We start from the raw sequence: 20,511 nt of genomic DNA on the forward strand, positions 1-20,511 counted from the left end.
TGGTGAACTGCATCGCTCCAAACCGTGCAGAAATGGCTCATATCTCAATGTGAGGCCTTTGTTCAATGTAACTTTTTTTAAAAAAACCCACTACCTACTGTACTTCCCTCAGTTGATTGCTTAAAGGCATAACTCCATGCATTTATGGGTGAATCTCAGGCTCTAACCAGTTGAACTGTCTTCCCAGCACCTTAAAAAAAACGTTTCTCGTTCCTTTGCTTACATTAGAACTATGGCATTAACTGACTGAAGGATTTCCCTAATCGCTTATCTAGCTTGCAATTAAGATTAATCTCAGTTGCTTAAGATGGTCAGTGAAAACAAAATATATCACTACAGATAGCATTTGAAGGCTTTTTAATGGTTAGAACAGTTCCTTCTTCATGAAGTTACCTAAACAGTAGCTTTTGGGGGTGTCTTACATAAAATGGCAACTTTCCCTACATTCTTAGAGCCCCCTAGAAACTACCCGAAAGCAAAATTGTTATTTTTGAATGCCCTGGAAGGCACCGGAAGTGACTTGGGGAGAAGACATCTGGAGCAAAACAGATGACCATGGAAAAGACACTTCCAGAGTTATAAACCAAGAGTTCCCAAGGGCAAGCTTTCACAGGCCTCATCCGGGAATGTCCTCACCCGACTTTCCTGTGTCGTCCTCTTCTGTTTTCTGACTTCCTCCCCTGCTTTCTCCTTGTGACTTTTCTCCCTCCTCCTCTTGCTTCTTCTCCCCATCCTTGGGTGCAATTGTCTCTCCGCCCTCCGTGCCTGATACCTGTTTCTCTCCTTCAGTTTCAGTTTTCCCAGCCTTTTCCTCTTCTTGCTTTTTTGATGTACGCTCTCCTGTGTCTGCAGCCCCAGCATCTTCCTTCTTCTTCTCCTCCTCCTCTTGTTCTTCTTCTTCCTCCTCCTCCTCCTCCTCATCTTCTAACTCTGGGAAAGAAATGGAATCTCAGAGAAGATCCTACCTAAGATTTCTTAGCTCACTTCTACCCTCGCACTTTATGGTCTTATGGCATTCACCCCATTTTACAGACTGTGACAACAAGGCAGTTTGCCTGAGGCTATAATCATAGCAAATTTTGTGGCTGGGCCAATGGGGAGACTCGCTTCCCATTTAGAACTTCTGCAAGAGCTTAGACAGATAGTGGGCCTTCTCCTCAGTGTCTTGATATAATGTGACTGCTCTTTGAATAGAGATGTGGAAGACATTGCATTGGGAGCAGCGTGGTGTGTAAGGCAGACTCAAAAATTCTCTTTTTTATTATTCAAAAAAAGGGATGCAGGACGACACTCAGGCTACTAATATCAGAGTACATCACTAACAATAAAATTTAAGGCTAAACTCAAGTATAAAACCTATGATTAGCCAAGAACAAAAGGACAGAGTTTATCCATTTGCTGGATAAGAACAAGAAGGAAACTGGAGAAATGCTACCACCTACAGGTTAGTCTTGATACAATACTTCAATTTTATGAAGTATTTTTATTCATATGGGTTATATGGGCCTAAGGATGTTTACACATTAGCCCTTTCCCTTGAAATTGCCATCCTTTAGTCACTTCTTTTTGAAGAGCATCCAGACGAGATAGTTACCAAATTGCTGTATTATTGTTTAGTGTTCCATTCTCCTACTGTTTTTCAAGAGTTGATTTGTGGTTAATTTTTTCCAATTAAAATTAAAATCTAATTGCACTGCCTGTTTCTTCAATATGGGCTGCTACTGAGGTTTTCTCCCTTTTTTTAGGGCTTTTGTGCTTTTAATTAAAAGCTTCCTGTTCTCAGGTTTTCGCCATTTTATTGCTTCAACAAAGTGGAGCGGGATTTATGATGAATTGCCCCTGAAGTAATCAACATCTGTTCAGGGCAAGGGGCTTTAAGTACTAGTTTTCTTTATCTGCCTCCCTTTTCTTTATTTGACAGCACAACAATTATATGCCTGGAAAAATGGTATGGACTATTCTTCAAAATGTGCTAAGGAGGCTCTTGATGCATTCTGTGTTTTGACACTTTCTAGGTTTAAACTCTGGAATGAAGCACCTTTTCTTGTAGGTTTTTCTAAAAGCGTGCTCCACATGCCGGGCCCACCACTGTACAAACACCCCAAATTACTTCAGACCCAGTTAATCTCCTTAATCGGCTGGTTAGCATGTCTGTGTGTATACACCCTGGAAATGAAGACAGACCATAGGATGCCTGAAATCCTCTATACACAGCTTGGTAATGTGAACCAACCTTTCAACTCACGCATCCTTTCAAGCCTCTGTTCTTCTTTCAATTCTTTGATGAATCCTTTGTTGGCTTCATCCAGTGCCTGCAAAAATAAGGTGGGGATCTTAAATGGGAAACTTGAGTCAGGCCTCAGTCTCTCTTCCCACTACTGCCATCTGCATATGGTGGCATTGTCATGAGATAGGACTATTGGTGGGGGGGGGGGGCACAGACAGGACCAAAATCCTGTTTTGCTTCTTCTTCAAGAGGTTCACACAGAGAAGAGAGACACCTGAAAGTGAAAACCTAGTTGCCTGAAACCTAGCAGATGGCAAAAGGGTAGCAGAGATGAGGTTGGGTTGGGTCAGGTGAGTTGTTGTCAGATCAGGTGAATTGCAGGTGTCATGGCTATGAACTGTCAGGTAATTTATGGGGGGGGGGGAATAAATGAATCAGTAATAATGTTTGAATTATGTGGGGCCCCTTTGTAAACACAAGAACCAATGCATAGCTGTTATATCAGAGAAATATCTCTGCTGAGTCAAACCAAATATCCGTCCAGTCTAGCATCCCATTTCCCACAGTGACCAGCCACATATTTCTAAAAAGTCAACAAGCAAAATATGAACGCAATCTCCTCCTATAGTTTAACCCAGCATCTGGTATTCAGAAGTATATTCCCTCTTAACAAGAAGGTTCCATATAACTAACATATGTCCAGAAGTATATAGAGGTGATCCAGCTGAATTGTGTGCTTAGACCCAAGCTTTCCCAAACTTGGGCCGCCAGCTGTTTCTGGACTACATTTACCATCATCCCTGACCATTGGTCCTGCTAGCTAGGGATGATGGGAGTTGTAGTTCAAAAACAGACCCAAGTCGGGGAAACCCTGGCTTAGATTATCAAAAGGCTTTTGACAAAAGTACCACACTAAAGACTCCTGAATAAGCTTAGCAGCCATGGAACAAGAGGAAAGGTCCTCTTGTGGATCAGTAATTGGTTAAGAAACAGAAAACAGAAAGGAGGAATAAATGGACAGTTCTTCCACTAGCAGGATGTAGAAAGTGGAATTTCCCCAAGGATGGGTATTTGGGTCTGTGCTTCTTAACCGTTTTATCAATGATCTAGACCTAGAGTTAGGAGTGAGAAATGACATAGCCAAGTCTGATGCCGACACCAAATTCTTCAAGACAGGAATGTACAGGAATGATAAGGAGCACTACAAAAGGATCTCTCCAGATTGGGTGAGCAGGCAGTAAAATGGCAAATGCAATTCAATATAAGCAAGTGTAAAATGATGCACACTGAGACAAAAAATCCTAATTTCACATATATGCCCATGAGGTCTGGACAAGGAATGAGACCTTGGGGTTACAGCTTTATGAAGACATTCACCCAGTGTGCGGCAGTTGTGTAAAGGGTGAATTCCATACTAGGAATAATTTGGAAAGGGACTGAAAACAGAACTGCCAGTATTGTAATGCAATACTGAATATCACAATACTCAATAAACAAACGCAGATATACAAATCTGTGCGTACAACCATAGTTGGAATACTATGTACAGTTAGCTACACTTCAAATGGAAGATTATAGAGCTGGAATAGATTCAGAAGAGGGCAAAAAAATGATAGAGTGGTTGGGGCAACTGCCCTGGAAGGAAAGGTTACAACATTTGGGACTTTTTAGTTTACAGAAAAGACGAACAAGAGGGGACATGCTAAGACATGTATAACATTATGCACCGTGTGGCTCAGGAGAAGCTTTTTCTTTCCTTCCCATAATACTAGAACCCAGGAACATCTGATGAAGCTAAACAATGAAAGATTCAGGACCAACAAAAGGAAGTACTTAATTTTTTTAATTGCATAGCATGCAATTAAACTATTGAATTCACTCCCACAAAAATGTACTTTACCTAACAACATGCACAAAATATCCTGCTCTCCCCACTGTGGTTCCTTTGGTCTCCCCCTCCCCCCCTTTTTTTGCTATGTCATCTCCCCCACCCCCCTCTTGGTTATAGCCAACCACTTACAATAATGATCGCCTGCATAGCAGCAACGTTATGGATACGTTTCGCCTGCTCCAGAGCCTTCTCAAAGTAGGTGACTGCAGACTGGAAATCTTCTAGTTTCACTGTGTGTTAATAATTTTTTAAAAAAGAAGAAGAAGAATAAGAAAGAATCAACTTCAACACAAGATATAGACTTCAGAGAAACTTATACAAATAAACATGTGGTATATTGTCGGTTGATTACTGGAACTCTCTAGGATAAGGTCCCCAAACCACAGGATACTCAATCTGCTTTCATTTTATTTTATTGGGGTGGGAGATTGTCATTTAATACTCTTGACCTAAGGATGAAGCAATAAAGGCTCAAATAAAATAAATTTATATGTGTGCAGACTCTCACTGAAGTGTGGTTGGGAAGCAGGATCCGTGTCTTTCCTGTCCCCCCTGCCCCGACCCCTGGGTACACATATTACATCTTGATGTTCCAGATATCTGAATGCAATATCTGCATAGGAACTAGGTGTGTAACGTCTACTGTACCATGCACAAACCTAAACTGCAGATTCATGAACCTTCATACAATTTGGGAAAGGGCCACACAGTTTGAACCCACAAATTCTGGACTTTATACACCTCAGTTCAATGTAAACAATATATCCAGCATGTGGCTGTCCGGTGGCCTAGTACTGACTGCCAGGTGTGAAAGAAGGGAAGCATGCAAGCTTCATTTCCCGTCTTGCGATACACACTGTAGTCTCCTCCCTGCTAAAAATATTCTAGATACCATCAAATACCATCTTTGGCACTGTAAACAAATTACCGTATTTTTTGCTCTATAAGACTCACTTTTTCCCTCCTAAAAAGTAAGGGGAAATGTGTGTGCGTCTTATGGAGCGAATGCAGGCTACGCAGCTATCCCAGAAGCCAGAACAGCAAGAGGGATTGCTGCTTTCGCTGCACAGCAATCCCTCTTGCTGTTCTGGCTTCTGAGATTCAGAATATTTTTTTTCTTGTTTTCCTCCTCCAAAAACTAGGTGCGTCTTGTGGTCTGGTGCGTCTTATAGAGTGAAAAATATGGTAAATTAAGTGAGTTGGTGGCAATATAAGCATACATACTTTTAAATATGCATAATTTAGTCCAACCATGAGTTTCCTTCAGCAAAATAAAACCAGCATTTTAATCCTGGACTGTGAATATTCCATACCATAGGGGTGCCATACGTCCGGAATTTTCCAGACATACCCAGAATATTGCTGTCGGAAGCAGTGTCCGGGCAGAAATTGGCTAAACTAAAAAAGCACACTAAAATTTTTAAAGGATTTTTCTTTTTACCTCGGGAGCAGGGGATGGACATTTGCATAATTCTCATTACAGGATCCAACACAATGTTTTTGTTTGATTTCTCTCATTCACCCCAGCAATTGCATGCCCTTGTCCAAAGCTCCATTTGGTTTGAGGCACAAGAACCAAAGCATTCAAAAAATTTTCCCCATCAGCATGTCAAGGTCTGAGTGAGAATTCTAGTTCTATACTCTGGATCCGCCAAATTATTTGCTGCTCATGTCAAATGAAAACAATTTTGCACAACATATCCAAACACTGGTGTCCTGAGGAGTGTAGTAGTAGTAGTAGTAATAATAATAATAATAATAATAATAATAATAATAATAATTTATTTATACCCCGCCCTCCCTAGCCAAGACCGGGCTCAGGGCGGCTAACAGCCAATAATAAAAACAAGTTGATTAAAATACAATTTAAAAGATTAAGATACAACATTAAAACATTAGGATGCAGCCTCTTCCCAGGAGGAGAAAGGAAAAAGAAAGAGGGGGAGGGAATCAAACTGATTCTAAGCCAAAGGCCAGGTGGAACAACTCTGTGTTACAGGCCCTGCGGAAAGAAATCAGATCCCGCAGGGCCCTGGTCTCATGAGACAGAGCATTCCACCAGGCCGGAGCCAGTGTTGAGAAGGCCCTGGCTCTGGTTAAGGCTAATCTAACTTCCTTAGGTGTAACAGAATTGACTAGAATATAATTTATTCATTTCTGTTCTTAATATGCTACTCCCCACCCACCCACCACTTCCTCTTGAACAAGTGTCTATGCTCTAGGCAGCAAACAGAAATCCATAAGAGATTGTGTCCCTTTAAAAAAAATACAACCAGCTGACAAGATGCTAAGCTGTCTCTAGTAGTCATCTCCCAATGTGCTCTCTTTTTTAGGAAAACAGCCTCCCCACCTAGATCCTGGCACTCCAGGCAATTGCCTAGCCTGCTCCTATGGGGGGGGGGAGTGGCCCTAGAGCCTTGTGGAGCTCACACAGACCCTGCTAGTGAGGAAAAGGTTTGTGCAAAGCGATTCACCTTGTGCTTGTGCCACCAATACACCGCCGTTGAGCTGCCACTCAATGTCTCCTTCTTCCTCTGCACACTGCAAGGACCTTTCGCCAAAGTCCCGAGCCTCCGCCGCTTTGTTGAGCTCCAGGTAGCACCTGCCCATTTCGTGGAACAGCCAAGTCTTCTCCAGGTTGCTCTTCACAAGTGGAATCTTTTCTTCCCAGCTTTTCGAAATAAAACAGAATTTTGCAACTAACTGTGGAAATAATTAAGGTCTGAAGAGTAGCTTTCCTGGCTCTTTTAAGACCAGCGCTTCTTCCCTGATTGGGTTACCCCAGCTATGCTGGGTGGCTTCCAACAAATTAAAACACAGTAAGACATCAAACATTAAAAACTTCCCTATACAGTGGACTCTCGGGTTGCGAACGTGATCCGTGCAGGATGCACGTTCGCAACCTGCAGCGTTCGCAACCCATGTCTGCATGTCTGTGCACATGCAGGTTGCTATCCGGTGCTTCTGCACATGTGCAAAGCGTGATTTAGTGCTTCTGCGCATGCGCGATCACCGAAATCCGGAAGTAACCCGTTCTGGTATTTCCAGGTTTTGGCGGTCCGCAACCTGAAAAAAACGCAACCTGAAGTTACTATAACCCGAGGTATGACTGTACAAGGGATGTCTTCTAAAAGTCAAATAGTTCTTTATTTCCTTGACATCTGATGGGAGGGCATTCCACAGGGTGGACACAACCACTGAGAAGGACCTCTGCGTGGTTCCCTTTAACCCCACTTCTCACAATAAGGGAACCGCCGGAAGGTCCTCTGAGCTGGATCTCAGTGTCCAGGCTGAACGATGGGGGTGGAGACGCTCTTTCAGGAATGCATTGCGAAAGCCGTTAAGATTGCACTCAGCCCTCCACAGGATCTTGGCCCCAACTTTCCACTTCCTTATAGATGTTACTTAGGGTTGTCAGGCCCCCTGAGGCTCAGGGATGATGGGAAGTTATATACCAGCAACATCTGCAGAGCCACAGATTTCCCTTCCCCAAGTTAAGAATTGGTACCCAGCAGGCCAGGGATGGAGACAAAAGGCATTTGGTGGGATGGGGGGTGGGAAGAGATGGCAACTAATGGCACCTCTATTTGTACCCTTCTATTCTTTGTACAAGGGACGCGTGTGGCACTGTGGGTTAAACCACAGAGCCTAGGACTTGCCGATCCAAAGGTCGGCGGTTCGAATCCCCATGACGGGGTAAGCTCCCGTTGCTCGGTCCCTGCTCCTGCCAACCTAGCAGTTCGAAAGCACATCAAAGTGCAAGTAGATAAATAGGTACCACTCCGACGGGAAGGTCAACGGCATTTCCGTACGCTGCTCTGGTTCGCCAGAATCGGCTTAATCATGCTGGCCACATGACCCGGAAGCTGTACACCAGCTCCCTCGGCCAATAAAGCGAGATGAGCGCCGCAACCCCGGAGTCAGCCACGACTGGACCTAATGGTCAGGGGTCCCTTTACCTTTACCTATTCTTTGTACCTGCCTGACCTTCACAGTTTTCAATGCCCCTCACCCCTCTACACCCCTCACCCCTCTACATTCTGTGGAATCTAGATAATCCAACCCCCAAAAACTCCCATCCCTTCATCCTCACGTAGCAGAAGTATGGGAGAAAATCATCCCTGTGTGTCAAGATGTGTATGTCAAATATGCCATTGCTTCTTTCAAAAGATTTAGGAGCAGCACATTTGTGGGGCAGCTGGCCACCCGCTGTTGAGTGTCCTTCACCCTCTCCAAATGCTACAACTCCAAGAATCCCTTGAAAGGAAACCATGAGAGTAAAAGCAGTTTACAGAATGAAGGTAAGGCAGGTGGGTTGCGTTAGGAGACCACCCTTACATACGCGAGAGGCATGGAGGCCTGACTATTTGTCTTTGGGTTCCACCTACGTGTCAATGGCGTTCTGGAAGTTGCCCATGCGGGCATGCACTCTGCCAATATTGTCAAGGGCTCTGGAGATGGCATCAGTCAGGTTGCTGCAAGAAGAAGCAAAAATGAGTGATCTGAAAGCTGGATTGCTACTTCAAAATCTCCAGAGAGGTTTCTGACCTACCCTCCTTCCCCAGCCCCTGTATGTTGCCCCAGCTGTATGTATTAATTTATAGTTCATTGTCAGTGCTTGTAGCAGTTTAAAGGATTTTAAGGTCTATTGACCAAAAGTAAGCTGTGTGTTTGAGAGTTTAAAGAGGATAGCAAAGATGCTGGGCGATCCATGCCAGAAGCTACTTTCAATCTAAAATATAGGCACAGGGGAATTTGCCCCAAAACTGTGCTGCAGAGCCATCTTTAAAATGTAACGATGCTTTTTTTGGGGTGTGATAGATAAAGCCATTCAAATCATGAATTTGTCCAGAGACGTGGACAACAAAGGAACAAGGTATGAAATGGAGGGACATTGGGACACAGCAGATATCTGCTAGATTCTAAAGTGCTGAACTAGGAAGAAATGAAAGAAAGCGACTAAGAAAGCAGGAAACAAGTGTATAAGGAGGAAAGGAAGCGGCCGGTTTTAAAAGGTTTTTCACCTACCTCGTAGCAACTCATCACAACTCCTCGGCATTGGCGGTTAGGCATTGGTAAGGAGGGGCTAAGAGGATGGGGGGGAGGAAACGCCATCACCCCCCCCAAAAAAAGTGAAGGGTAGTCCGATAAAGGACTCCGGGGGGCGTGGCCCTGTCCGAAGCCTATGGAGGTGTGGGCCTAAGGCGCACGCCCCAGCGGTGACCCAGGGGAGCTCCTAGTTGACGTGCCTCAGCAGGACTCCCCCTTTATGGTGTTAACCCTTCCCGGTCTTCAGCAAACGGGCTGGAGCCGGTTAGTCGATAGGACCAATGCCTAAGCCAATACCTCTCATTCCTGAAATCAATAAAGTTGTGGCCTAATTCACCCATTAACCTTAATTCTTGGTGTCCCTGTCTATGTTTCTCCCTGGTGGGGGGCAGGAATTCGCCACGCAAGGTTATTTATTCGCAGTAGGTCAGGGATTCTGGAACAGATCTGTACCTTGCTTGGAGCACCACTTCCCTGGGGGAGGATATCACTATGGATTTCGATACTCACAATCTGGGAGAGCAATATTGCAAGAAATGGTGATTTGACTTTGATTTTAATGGCTTGCCCTAAATATTTTAGCCACTAGAGAGCGCAATCACTCTATCATTACTTTCATGGCTCACCCAGAGATAATGATGATTATTACAAACTGGAACCCCAGTGCTTGCAATTCTGGAAAGACTGGTACTCATGGGTCAGAAGAAGGCAACTTAAGGCAACCTAATACTAACTGACAGTATGGGTATTGTGTATCCTAGCTTTCCTTCTAGACAGCATACATATGGTTCCCCATGGTTCTCAGGAGGTCTCCTACTGAAGATACACAGACCTGATCGACTTGAGACCATGCCCAGGGTGAACTAGAAATACACTTGTTCCTGTGGCTAGTTTTCCTCCCAATCCCCACACTCTCCCCTCTATCTGCCTCTTATTCCAAGCACCCAGTCTAACTAACCCCTGATTCATGGCCTTCTGATGTAAGCCCTGAGCAGGACAAATAACCTAGCATACACATGAAAGCTTATGCCGAGAACAAACTTGGTTGGTCTCTAAGGTGCTACTGGACAATTTTTTAAAAAATATATTTCAACTGCATCAGACCAACACGGCTACCTACCTGAATCTTGCAATACTAAACTAACATTCGAAATGCTGGTAAGCGTGTGTCCTTCTAAGTAAAACACAAACAAATCTGCCAGTATCTGTTCATCCTGCTCCTGAGAACAAGGTTTTCAAAGACACAGGCATTTGGAGCAAGGAAGAGGAGAGGGGAGAGAAGAAAATGGAGAGAGCTTGTGGAACAGGTTGTTGGGCTAGATCAGGGGTGAGCAAACGTACCACGTCTCCAGTGCCGATCGCATGGCGGGCCGGAGGGTGGGGGAGCGCATGCCCATACACATGCGCACACGCTATTTCCAGCACACATCCGGGTCGGAAGAGCACCGGAAATAGCTTGTACGCATGTGCACGGGCCTCCTCCGACCCAAATGTGCACCGGAAATAATGCTTGCACATGCGTAAATAATACTTGCGCATGTGCACGAGCTATTTCCGGTGCTCCTCTGACCCGGAAGTGGGCAGTGCCAGTAAGAGCGGGCGGTGGCACCGCAGGCCAGATAAATGAGTCCGGCCCGCAGGCCTTAGTTTGGGGACCCCTGGGCTAGAGCCAGTGTGGTGTAGTGGTTAAGAGCGGTAGTCTCGTAATCTGGGAAACCGGGTTCGTGTCTCCGCTCCTCCTCATGCAGCTGCTGGGTGACCTTGGGCCAGTCACACTTCTTTGAAGTCTCTCAGCCCCACTCACCTCACAGAGTGTTTGTTGTGGGGGAGGAAGGGAAAGGAGAATGTTAGCCGCTTTGAGACTCCTTAAAGGGAGTGAAAGGCGGGATATCAAATCCAAACTCTTCTTCTTCTTCTTCTGTTGGATTGGGGAAGCTGTACAGAGTACCGGAGCCTCTTCTGCCAACAGGTAGGCCCAATTCTGTCATCTCCAGCTCAGGAGATATCACCAGGCACTGCCTGCATACATTTTTTACACAACCATAAGGGCTAGAAACCCTAAGTGTTCCCCTACCCCTCTTTTTTCCAGCAGAAACTGAGATTTGAACAATTCAACACATTCTGAACTCCTGTCCTGAAATAAAGAGTACACAGCTATGGCTAAATGATGGCAGCATGGAACGGGCACTCAAGCAGCCTCAAAAGGAGTAGGCTGGCCTTCCTTACTTTTCTTTTGCAATGTCCAGATCCACCTGGTGGCTCTGCAAAGCTGCTGCCATGTTCCCCATCTCAATCTGAGCATTTCCAATGCAGCTGTAGAGGTTTCCAACCAATTCGCTCCTGTTGGGGATCTCTTCGTCAGACCAGCCTTGGATCTTTTTCAGCACTTGTTCAGCTTTCTGGCAGCTTCTTTCAGGGCTGCCGCTAGTCAACACTTGACGGGGAAGGGAAGAAGAAGAAGAATGTGTGTGCTCATATGATGCATGTTAACTACCCCCAATTCATTAGGATACCCCAAATTTGGACACCCTCCCCCTCCAAAATGGCATTTCACATTACCTATTTTCACTATCCATCATGTTTGCTAGCACTTACATCAGCTCCTAGCACCTGCCAGGTCACTACTGAAAACAGAATGCCAAACAAGAAGGACCTTTAGCCTGATCCAGGAAGACAATTCTTTCTCGTGATTTGTCTACACTCTACAGTTCAATGTAAGGAGTCAGATCATTGGTCTCTCTTATTGGTCAACTCTGACTAGCAATGGTTCAGGTACAGGTCTTTCCCGTTCTTGACACCCGAGTCCCTTTTACCTGGGGATACGTTTACCAAATGTTTATGTAATCTTTATCATAGAGGGAAACAGTTGCTGCAAATGCAAGCAGAAACTCTGGTGGCTTCTGAAATGGATTTGGGGGCTTGCTCCTTATAATCCCTGGAAGAAGTTCAGAAAGAAAAGGCAACTTTTCTTTCAAGCTATGAAAGTGACCTGACTACATAGACCAACCTGAGTCCGTTTTCTTCTATATTTCATTGGGTCCCTATAGAATAAGAGAGAGGCTACCTCCAGAGAATCGGCTAACAGGTACTGGCTCTTGTTTTGTTTCTTTAGCAAGAATTCAAATACACAACACCCTACTTTTTACACCTCCAGGGTCTAAGCTCAGTTAATACAGGAGTCAGGTGAAATTCTGAAGCCTATATATATTTGTGCAATGTGAGAGTTTAGAAAAGTACATTTTCATGCTCAGAACATCCTGCCTAGAGTGCTATAATTCAATTCTTATTTGATGGCGCAAACAAATGTCTCCATTAATATCTGTTATTTCAAGTCAGCATATTTTCTGCTATATATAGAGGGAATTGATTGAATCAATGGGACCCCTCACAGGTCTTAAAATGCTTCGGGGAAACAGATTTGGATTTTACCGTATTGGCCAGTAAATGGAATTGTAAAAATGTTTCTGACTCCTGTGTATCAGGAACCGTCTAAGATCTTAAAGACTTCTGTACCAACAACCTTACAACTCTCACTCCTGAATCTATGGGACAAGCATCGTCCACAACTTCACTACAAAGAATTTACCACATGGCTATTGGTGGCAGCCATTATTATCATTATTTATTAAATTTATATACTGCTCTTCATCCAAAGATCACAGGGCAGCTTGCAAGATAAACTACGCAGAGTTTTTCAATCTTTTTAGTCCACAGCTCCCTTGAACACCTACATTCTTTCTGCGGCAACCCTGTGGGGCTCAGGAGCCCAGTTATGTCACCCCTTGCCTGCAGAGCTCTCACCCTTTTTCAAACACCCTCCCTTGTGGAGTGTTCCCTCAGCCTTCTCCCCTCTCCTTGGGAGTCCTCCGAGCAGCCACGGCTGCCTCCCCTGGTCTCTGAGCTGCCCCCACCCCAGGGAGAGGTGTCTCCTCACACGACCCCACAGGGGCCTGAGACTTGTCTGTCTATTCCCAACAAAACAACAACAAACAAACCTATGGTCATGTAAAGCATCATCAATAAACACCCGAGACGTAACCAGCTGTGTTCTTAAATAAATAAGGTATACTATTCATTGTATCAAATTGTAAATTTCAACAGAAGCAACTCATAAACAAACAAACAAACAAGACCCAGTGGATCAGTTCATTCTAAATATAAAATGGAAGAATGGTATAAAGAGGTGTGGGATTATAGCTATTCATGATAAATTAACACGTGCCATTAACGTAAGATGGGGAATACGCAGGAGAAATGATTTTGAGGAGATATGGAAGGTGTTCGTAGAATTATAGAAAGGGGTGAAACCATCGCAAGAGGTGTTGAAATTTTGGGAGGTTGGATAGTTACAAAGGAATGTTCTTGGTGGTGGGGTGCACATTTTTATTCTTATTTGTTTATGATTATTGCTATGTATGTATGTATGTATGTATGTATGTATAAATAAATAAATAAACAAACAAACAAACAAACAGGGGGAAGAAATAATAATAATAATAATATGATTTTCTTATTTACAGGTGCTCCCTCATGTTTTATAACCTTGTGGGTGTATTTAACAAAGAAACCATGCACGGGGCCTTTTATTTGCATTTCCACCCCCCCTTCTTTTTGTTTCATTGTGCATAATTGCAACCAAATGTTTAAAACAAAATCAAAAAACATCCAGCACATTTTCAACCAAGCCACCTACACATATCAATGTCCTCCATGCTCTTTAAGATGTATCTGGCCACCTCAGATGGCTTCCGCTTTTGATCTCTTGTCCATCTCTTAAGCATGAGCTTGCGGTCTCTGATCCGGGCGTAGATAGGTTTCTGCTGCTGCCAGAAATCTGTGCGGGTATCGAGGTAGGAAAGCCCTTCCTGGATCAGGCGTCCAACAGTCACCCCTTGCTTCGTGGTGCTTTTGGTCAAGTCTGCAGGGAGACCATAGGAAGAGACAGACAGATTAAAAAACAAACAAAAAGGGAGAGTTTACATTATTTACATATATATAACTGGCTTAGGGAAGATGCCTCTTTAGAGACACATCCTCTCTTTGCTGGAACACACTTTGTGTGGACTTCATATTGTTATGAGTTTGTGGGTACCAGATTTCTAATCCGTATATTCCAGGTAATGTGACCTAGAGGGAAAAGATGCAGGTTGAAATAGCGGAGAAAAAAGCCACGGCTGATTTCTGCTTGAATCCAAGGCTTTGGCTATGGGAGAAGCAAAACCCTTTTGGGGTGCTGATGCTGCGAACACCTCCATAGAAGGCTCAGGTTGTATATATGGGTAAATAAACCATATATCCTAAAGACACCACAGTTTCCACTGTGCCTCATTTACAAAAGGAAACACAGACCCTGGGCAAGTGACTGGAATTCCTAAAATCTCGTACCGCTCAGAGGTTAGGGAGCCATGCAACCATATTTTCAGTAATGAAGTAATGTTTGTAACTTGTAATTGGATGCTGCTATAGGGCTAGGTAAACAGCGAATAGTAGCACTGTTTTTATTTTGGTTTTGGAATTTGCCTGCCACTCTTCAGCCTGAAAGCTATGAAAGCAGCAAACAGTACAGTTGTACCTTGGATCTCAAACGCCTGAACAAATTGGCTCCCGAACGATCGAAACCCGGAAGTGAGTATTCTGGTTTTCGAATGATTTTCGGAAGCCAAACATCCAGCACAGCTTCCACGGCTTCCAATTGGCTGCAAGAACTTCCTGCAGCCAATCGGAAGCCATGCTTTGCTTTCCGAACATTTTGGAAGTTGAACGGACTTCCAGAATGGATTCCGTTTGACTTCCAAGGTACGATTGTACTATAATAAAGAAATATCAAAATGACATAAAACAATAAAACACCATTCAGCACCAGTGACAATTAAAACCAATGCAACCTATAAGGCAGATGCTGCTCACAACCCTTAACATGGTGGTTTATCTTCAAGAATCTTCATTTATTAGGAAACTTTGTTCGTTGTTGAAGATTTGGGGACATGTTCTAGGGCAGGGGTAAGCAATGCGGTGCCCTCCAGGTGTTATTGGACTACAACACCCATCATCCCTGACCACTGGCCATGAAGGATGGGGCTGATGGGAGTTGGTGTCCAACAGCATTTAGAGGGCACCACATTGGCTATCCCTGTTCAAGGGTATTCACACAGTTGACATGAAGCACTGGCTAAGCCTTGTGAGCTCCACCAACATCCCTCATGAACCAAACATGTGTCCTACTGGTAATACATTCCTCAGGTTTCATATTGCAGGGGAAGACCAATACAGTGAGCAAGCCATCTTTTGAGGAAGTTTGTTGGTGCTTTTTTTAATCGAAGAGCCCAGAAACAAGAGTTTGAAAATCACTGTTTTAGGAAATCCCTTAGAAACCTTGCATTCCTTCAAATACCCAGTCAGCGTCACAGGGGGGTTGTAATTGCTAGACTGCCTGATGACATTTGCAGTCCTGAAACTCCCAAGCCCGGCATTAGCCAAATGAAGTAAACGAAAACCTTCATCCTTGAGCAATTTCTCCAGAAAAGCCTTGTCAACGTAGAGCTCCCCCAGCAGCTGCCGTTCGGTTTTCTCATTCCTCACAGGCTCCTGTCTGCCTAGGTACTTTGCATCCTTCTTAGGAAATTTGACCTGAAGCTTCTGTTTTGCTCTTTTACTCTGCCACATACATAAAAAAGTGTAAGAAATAAATTTTGCAAGGGAAAAAGCTTATCATTTTCTCTACAGTACTTCTTGTGGGAAGAAAAGCAGCACGGCAGGTAGAAATCATGACCTGCAACTAAACTGTAACTGTGGGGGGAGACAAACTACAGATTCAGATGTAACATTAAGCCAGATCATGGCTTAGCCCTGGGTAGTGTGGCAGGATCAAAAAGAACACTGCAGTCAAGATTCTCCATCTGGGAACCTGCACTTGTTCATGCTAAAGTTTAGCATTATGTGTGAACCATGTTATTGTGATGCAAGAGAAAGTCCAAATAGCTGTAGACTCAAACATCCTTCCTGTGCCCATCCCACAACAACCTGTGTCTATGCCTTGAACTCCTTACCATATCTTCTATTCCCTCCTAATGAAGGGATCAGAGACCCACTTTGGGAAAAACTGGTGAGATCATACCTCTGCCTGGCGACTCAGAAAGAAGAGGTCTGCTCTGTTCTCCAGTTTCACAGAAGAAGGGCCTACAAACAGAGAAAGCACCAGCCAAGACAAGGGTCAGCAACATTTTCCAGCCGTGGGCTGGTCCACTGTCCCTCAGACCATGTGGTGGGCCGGACTATATTCTGAAGGAAAAAAATGAACAGATTCCTATGCCCCACAAATAACCCGGAGATGCATTTTAAATAAAAGGACACATTCTACTCATGTAAAAACACGCTGATTCCCGGACCGTCCGTGGGCCAGATTGAGAAGGCGATTGGGATGCATCCGGCCCACGGGCCTTAGGTTGCCTACCCCTGAGCCAAGAAGTCAGGAAGGCCCTGAAAATCACCTGCCAAAAACATTAGCAAGCAATCCCTTAGGAAGAAGCATGCAAACCGTGCAAGAGAAGAGCAATGAACTCCTTGATCATTTTAATTGCCCCTTTCTGTATCTTTTTCAGCTTTGACATTTTTCTAGAAACAGCCTGGACCAGAACTCCACAAAATATTCCAATTGCGGATGAACCACAGCTTTCTGTAAGAGCCTATGATACCTCCTTTAATTTTAACTCTCTCCTAATAACAACGAATTTGCTTTTTTCACTGCTGTAGCACACAAGCCTTTCAAAATAGAAGTTGGAGGTTGAGACTTTTTCTGAAAGGAGTTTCACATGAGCAGCTCCATCATCAAAAAGGCTCAGTAATATTGTGCATAGATAAGAAAATAGGGTGGTAATGAAAAATAAAATCTCTACCTGGACTTTGAAGACTCAAAGAATTTTCTGTTGGATTGCTTGTATGTGTAATCTAGAGTTTATTTTACTGTCTGCTTTATTGACAAAATTCAATTCAAATAAAATTAAAGGGATACAAATATGTCCTTGGTTTTGCAAAATACCTTCATACCTTCTCTAAGGTCCTTGCTCTGCTCTGCCTTGCACTCTGCTTAGCTAGTTTAGACAGCCTATTATCTTTGTTGTTAGTTTCTCTTTTATTCATGTATTCTCAGTCAAGTTGAAGCTCAGGTCTAGTAGTCAATTAGATTCCATCCCCTAATAAAAAATCACATGGCTTACTTCCAACAGAATTTTCAATTGCCTCCTGGGATTTTTGAATGCCCAGCCTGAATTGTGGCAACTCTGGGCGGATCTTGTGGCCTCGATGGTAATAGACCAAGGCAAATTCAAAATCCCCCATAGTGTACAATGCTTCTGCTTTCTGGTATAGGCCCTGAAACAAAGAGGGGAAATGTTGGGGGCGGGGACAGACAACAGATAGACAACAAGAGAGCTATGCATTGTAAACTGGTTCGTGCGAGTAAACAAAAAATACCATTCTCAAGAAATGCACCCAAGCAGCTTGCTTATCCCAGTCTGATAATTTCTGAGATGTGGACAATTTGAAGAAGGGTTTTCTCCCATCCTCATATTTACATATTCTCACTTAGCTTGAAGTTAATTCAAGAGACTCCCTTCCAATCCAACTGTCCCTTTGAACCTCTGCTCTGGTTTGCTTGCAACAGAATTTTCTAACCTGGTTAATGTGCCAAATGGTTTAGAAAGATAGTTGCAGAACAAAGAATGACATGAAGGTTGGGTTCTTTTATGGAAGTTATTAGTTACCCTTCTTTCCTTCTGGGTTAAGAAAAGAGGGGAGACAGATCCATAACTCTCTTCCACCATCAAACCAGATACTCCACAATAAATTTTGAAAGGGAACCCTTTGAGTTGGTTCAGGCTTTTCCACCTTTTGGTTACTTACCTTGGTAAACCCTTTGTCAGCTGCCAGGGAGGCTTCTGCATCCTTCAAGGCATTTTCTGTATCTCCAAGTCTCAGGTAGCATTTTGAACGGGCAACAAGGCAGTTCCTGTCACCTGGCTGGAGTTGCAGGGCCTAGCAACACACAAAAACACCATGCCAAGTCTCAAAAGTATAGTTATAGCTGCTAACAGATCATTATATACCATCCAACATTTCGTAGATGAAAACTGGGGTGTGCTTTTATCCTGCCAAGGATCACTTGGCGAGCTACAGTTCCTTCACTTTTCCCCATTTCTTAGCAATGGATCCTGTATTACAGTGGTAAAGATAAAGGGTAGGTCCAGTTGTGACCGACGCTGGGGTTGCGGTGCTCATCTCGCTTTATTGGCTGAGGGAGGCGGCGTACAGCTTCTGGGTCACATGGCCAGCATGACTAAGCCGCTTCTGGCAAACCAGAGCAGCGCACGGAAATGATGTTTACCTTCCCGCTGGAGCGGTTCTTGTTTATCTACTTGCACTTTGATGTGCTTTCGAACTGCTAGGTTGGCAGGAGCAGGGACTGAGCAACGGGAGCTCACCCCGACCTTCTGATCGACAAGCCCTAGGCTCTGTGGTTTAACCCACAGTGCCACCTGCGTCCCATTACAGTGGTACCTCGGGTTAAGAACTTAATTCGTTCTGGAGGTCCATTCTGTGATAGGAATTTTGAGGTCTAGATATATGGTAATGTTCATAACTGCATGTACATAGATCAAGCACAGGAAGACTGACCTGAAGCCATTTTTTGATTCCTAAACTGAGCAAATGTTTCTCTGTGACCTGAAGCCATTTTTTGATTCCTAAACTGAGCAAATGTTTCTCTGCATGGTCAAAGTGGAAAAACCTCCCCATTGTCTTTTCCTTCACAAATCCTGTCTTAAGGGTATGTCTGTGTTTGAATAAGGGTGTGAAGCCTTATCATTACAAAAGACTGGCCAGGCTCCTCAGGCAATCCAATCAAGTAACCTGCCAGACAGGAAATAAACAAGGACAAGAGAAAAACAATATTGAAATTTTTGTTTTAAGACCACCTTTTCTGTGATGTATCTGAGGGGTGGTCTTAGGTTACACCCCTTCTGTGATGTATGTATAATGTTTCTGAGGGTGGTCTTGATCGACAGGAGGGGAATTTCAAAGGTCTTTAGAAGCCCTTGCACAGCATTTTTGTGGGTCCTCCTCCTTTCCTGCAAGTGAGGGGAGCACCCTGTTGCAAAAGATCAATAAAGATCAAGCTTACTAGCTGCTTTGTTTCTCAATATTCTCTGGTTGGCCTCTGTTATTTTCTCCTACCAATAGGGAACCTATGTAAGGACTCTATATGGGCTCTTGAATACCCCATAAGGGAAAAGGGCATATTTTTATTTACAACAATTCTTAACCTGAAACTGTTCTTAACCTGAGGTACCACTTTCGCTAATGGAGCCTTCTGCTGCCACCATGTGATTTCTGTTCTCATCCTGAAGCAAAGTTCTTAACCCGAGGTACAATTTCTGGGTTAGTGGGGTCTGTAACCTGAAGCGTATGTAACCCGAGGTACCACTGTAATTTTCTCTACAAGTAGCAGAGGTTGGATGGCCACCTGTATTGGATGCTTGAGCTGAGATTTCTGCATGGCAAGAGGTTGGGCTAGATGACCCTTGGGGGTCCCTCCCAACTCTACAATTCTACTAATGAATGAATGAATGAATGAACCTGCCTGATCCAGCAAGGCTCTTCTTATGTCCTTGTGTACATAGCACACATCTGGCTTCTCAAAGGCCACATCTGGAGGATGTGGGGGGAGGCGCTTGTTCTCGTATTTGAGGGTCCCAGGTATGACTGGCCATGTGATAAACGCACCATCAGCTCGACCCCAAGCGCCCAGAGGCAACCTCCCCTCCTCCCTTCATGCCTATTCACGAACCAGCTTCACCCCCTCCCTCCCTCCCTTCCCAGCCCCATCCTGCCCCACGAGCACGGCAAATTCTCACGTAGGTGTAGCAAGTCAGCGCCTTGGCAAGCTCCCCGCGCCGGCTCAGCATCGTCCCTTCCGCCATGAGGCTGGGGAAGGTCCCCCGCAAAACCTCGCCCTCCGAGTCCCCCATGCCTTGGAGCCGGGAAGGCCCAAGTGAGACGCGACGCCGCTGCCTAGCAACCTGCAGCCTAGCAACCGCAGCACTTCCGGGAACTTTACGGAAGCTCGGAAGGTTTAGAAGACAAAGGCGAACGACCGCCGGGGGAGGAGGAGCTCTAGTGTACCGCTTTTTGATTGGTTTGCTGATGCCCCGCCTCCTTTTCGTGCGGCTGCCACCAAAATTCCAATCTCTTCCTGTCTCTGGTCTTTGGCTAAGCCGGCCATTCGCTTGTTTCCTGGACACACCGCAGTCTTTTCTTAGCATTTTTAAGCGTGTGATTTGCCTGGGTCCTC

General features: G+C 44.5%; 1 protein-coding gene across 1 annotated transcript; it reads right to left on the reverse strand.

Annotated features, from left to right (window-relative positions):
- Nucleotides 1-340: 340 nt before the first annotated feature.
- ODAD4 (outer dynein arm docking complex subunit 4) lies at nt 341-20,244 on the reverse strand. Its single transcript, XM_079949595.1, has 12 exons — nt 20,075-20,244; nt 18,066-18,197; nt 17,381-17,534; nt 16,282-16,343; nt 15,662-15,821; nt 13,861-14,085; nt 11,394-11,601; nt 8,507-8,593; nt 6,593-6,789; nt 4,248-4,348; nt 2,234-2,312; nt 341-930 (listed from the first exon to the last, which is right to left on the reverse strand). The coding sequence occupies exons 1-12, from the start codon at nt 20,186-20,188 to the stop codon at nt 617-619; spliced, it is 1,833 nt and encodes a 610-aa protein (XP_079805721.1). The 5' UTR covers nt 20,189-20,244; the 3' UTR covers nt 341-616.
- Nucleotides 20,245-20,511: the final 267 nt, after the last annotated feature.

This window comes from Podarcis cretensis (genome assembly GCF_951804945.1).
Source record: "Podarcis cretensis genome assembly, chromosome: 13".
NCBI lineage: Eukaryota > Metazoa > Chordata > Lepidosauria > Squamata > Lacertidae > Podarcis > Podarcis cretensis.

Coding starts and splice junctions, on each gene's coding strand:
- ODAD4 (XM_079949595.1), bottom strand. CDS start 20,188: ATGGGGGACTCGGAGGGCGAGGTTTTGCGGGGGACCTTCCCCAGCCTC. Junction 18,198..20,074: donor CGCTGACTTGCTACACCTAC/GTGAGAATTTGC, acceptor GTGTGTTGCTAG/GCCCTGCAACTCCAGCCAGG. Junction 2,313..4,247: donor CTATGCAGGCGATCATTATT/GTAAGTGGTTGG, acceptor TTATTTTTGCAG/GCACTGGATGAAGCCAACAA.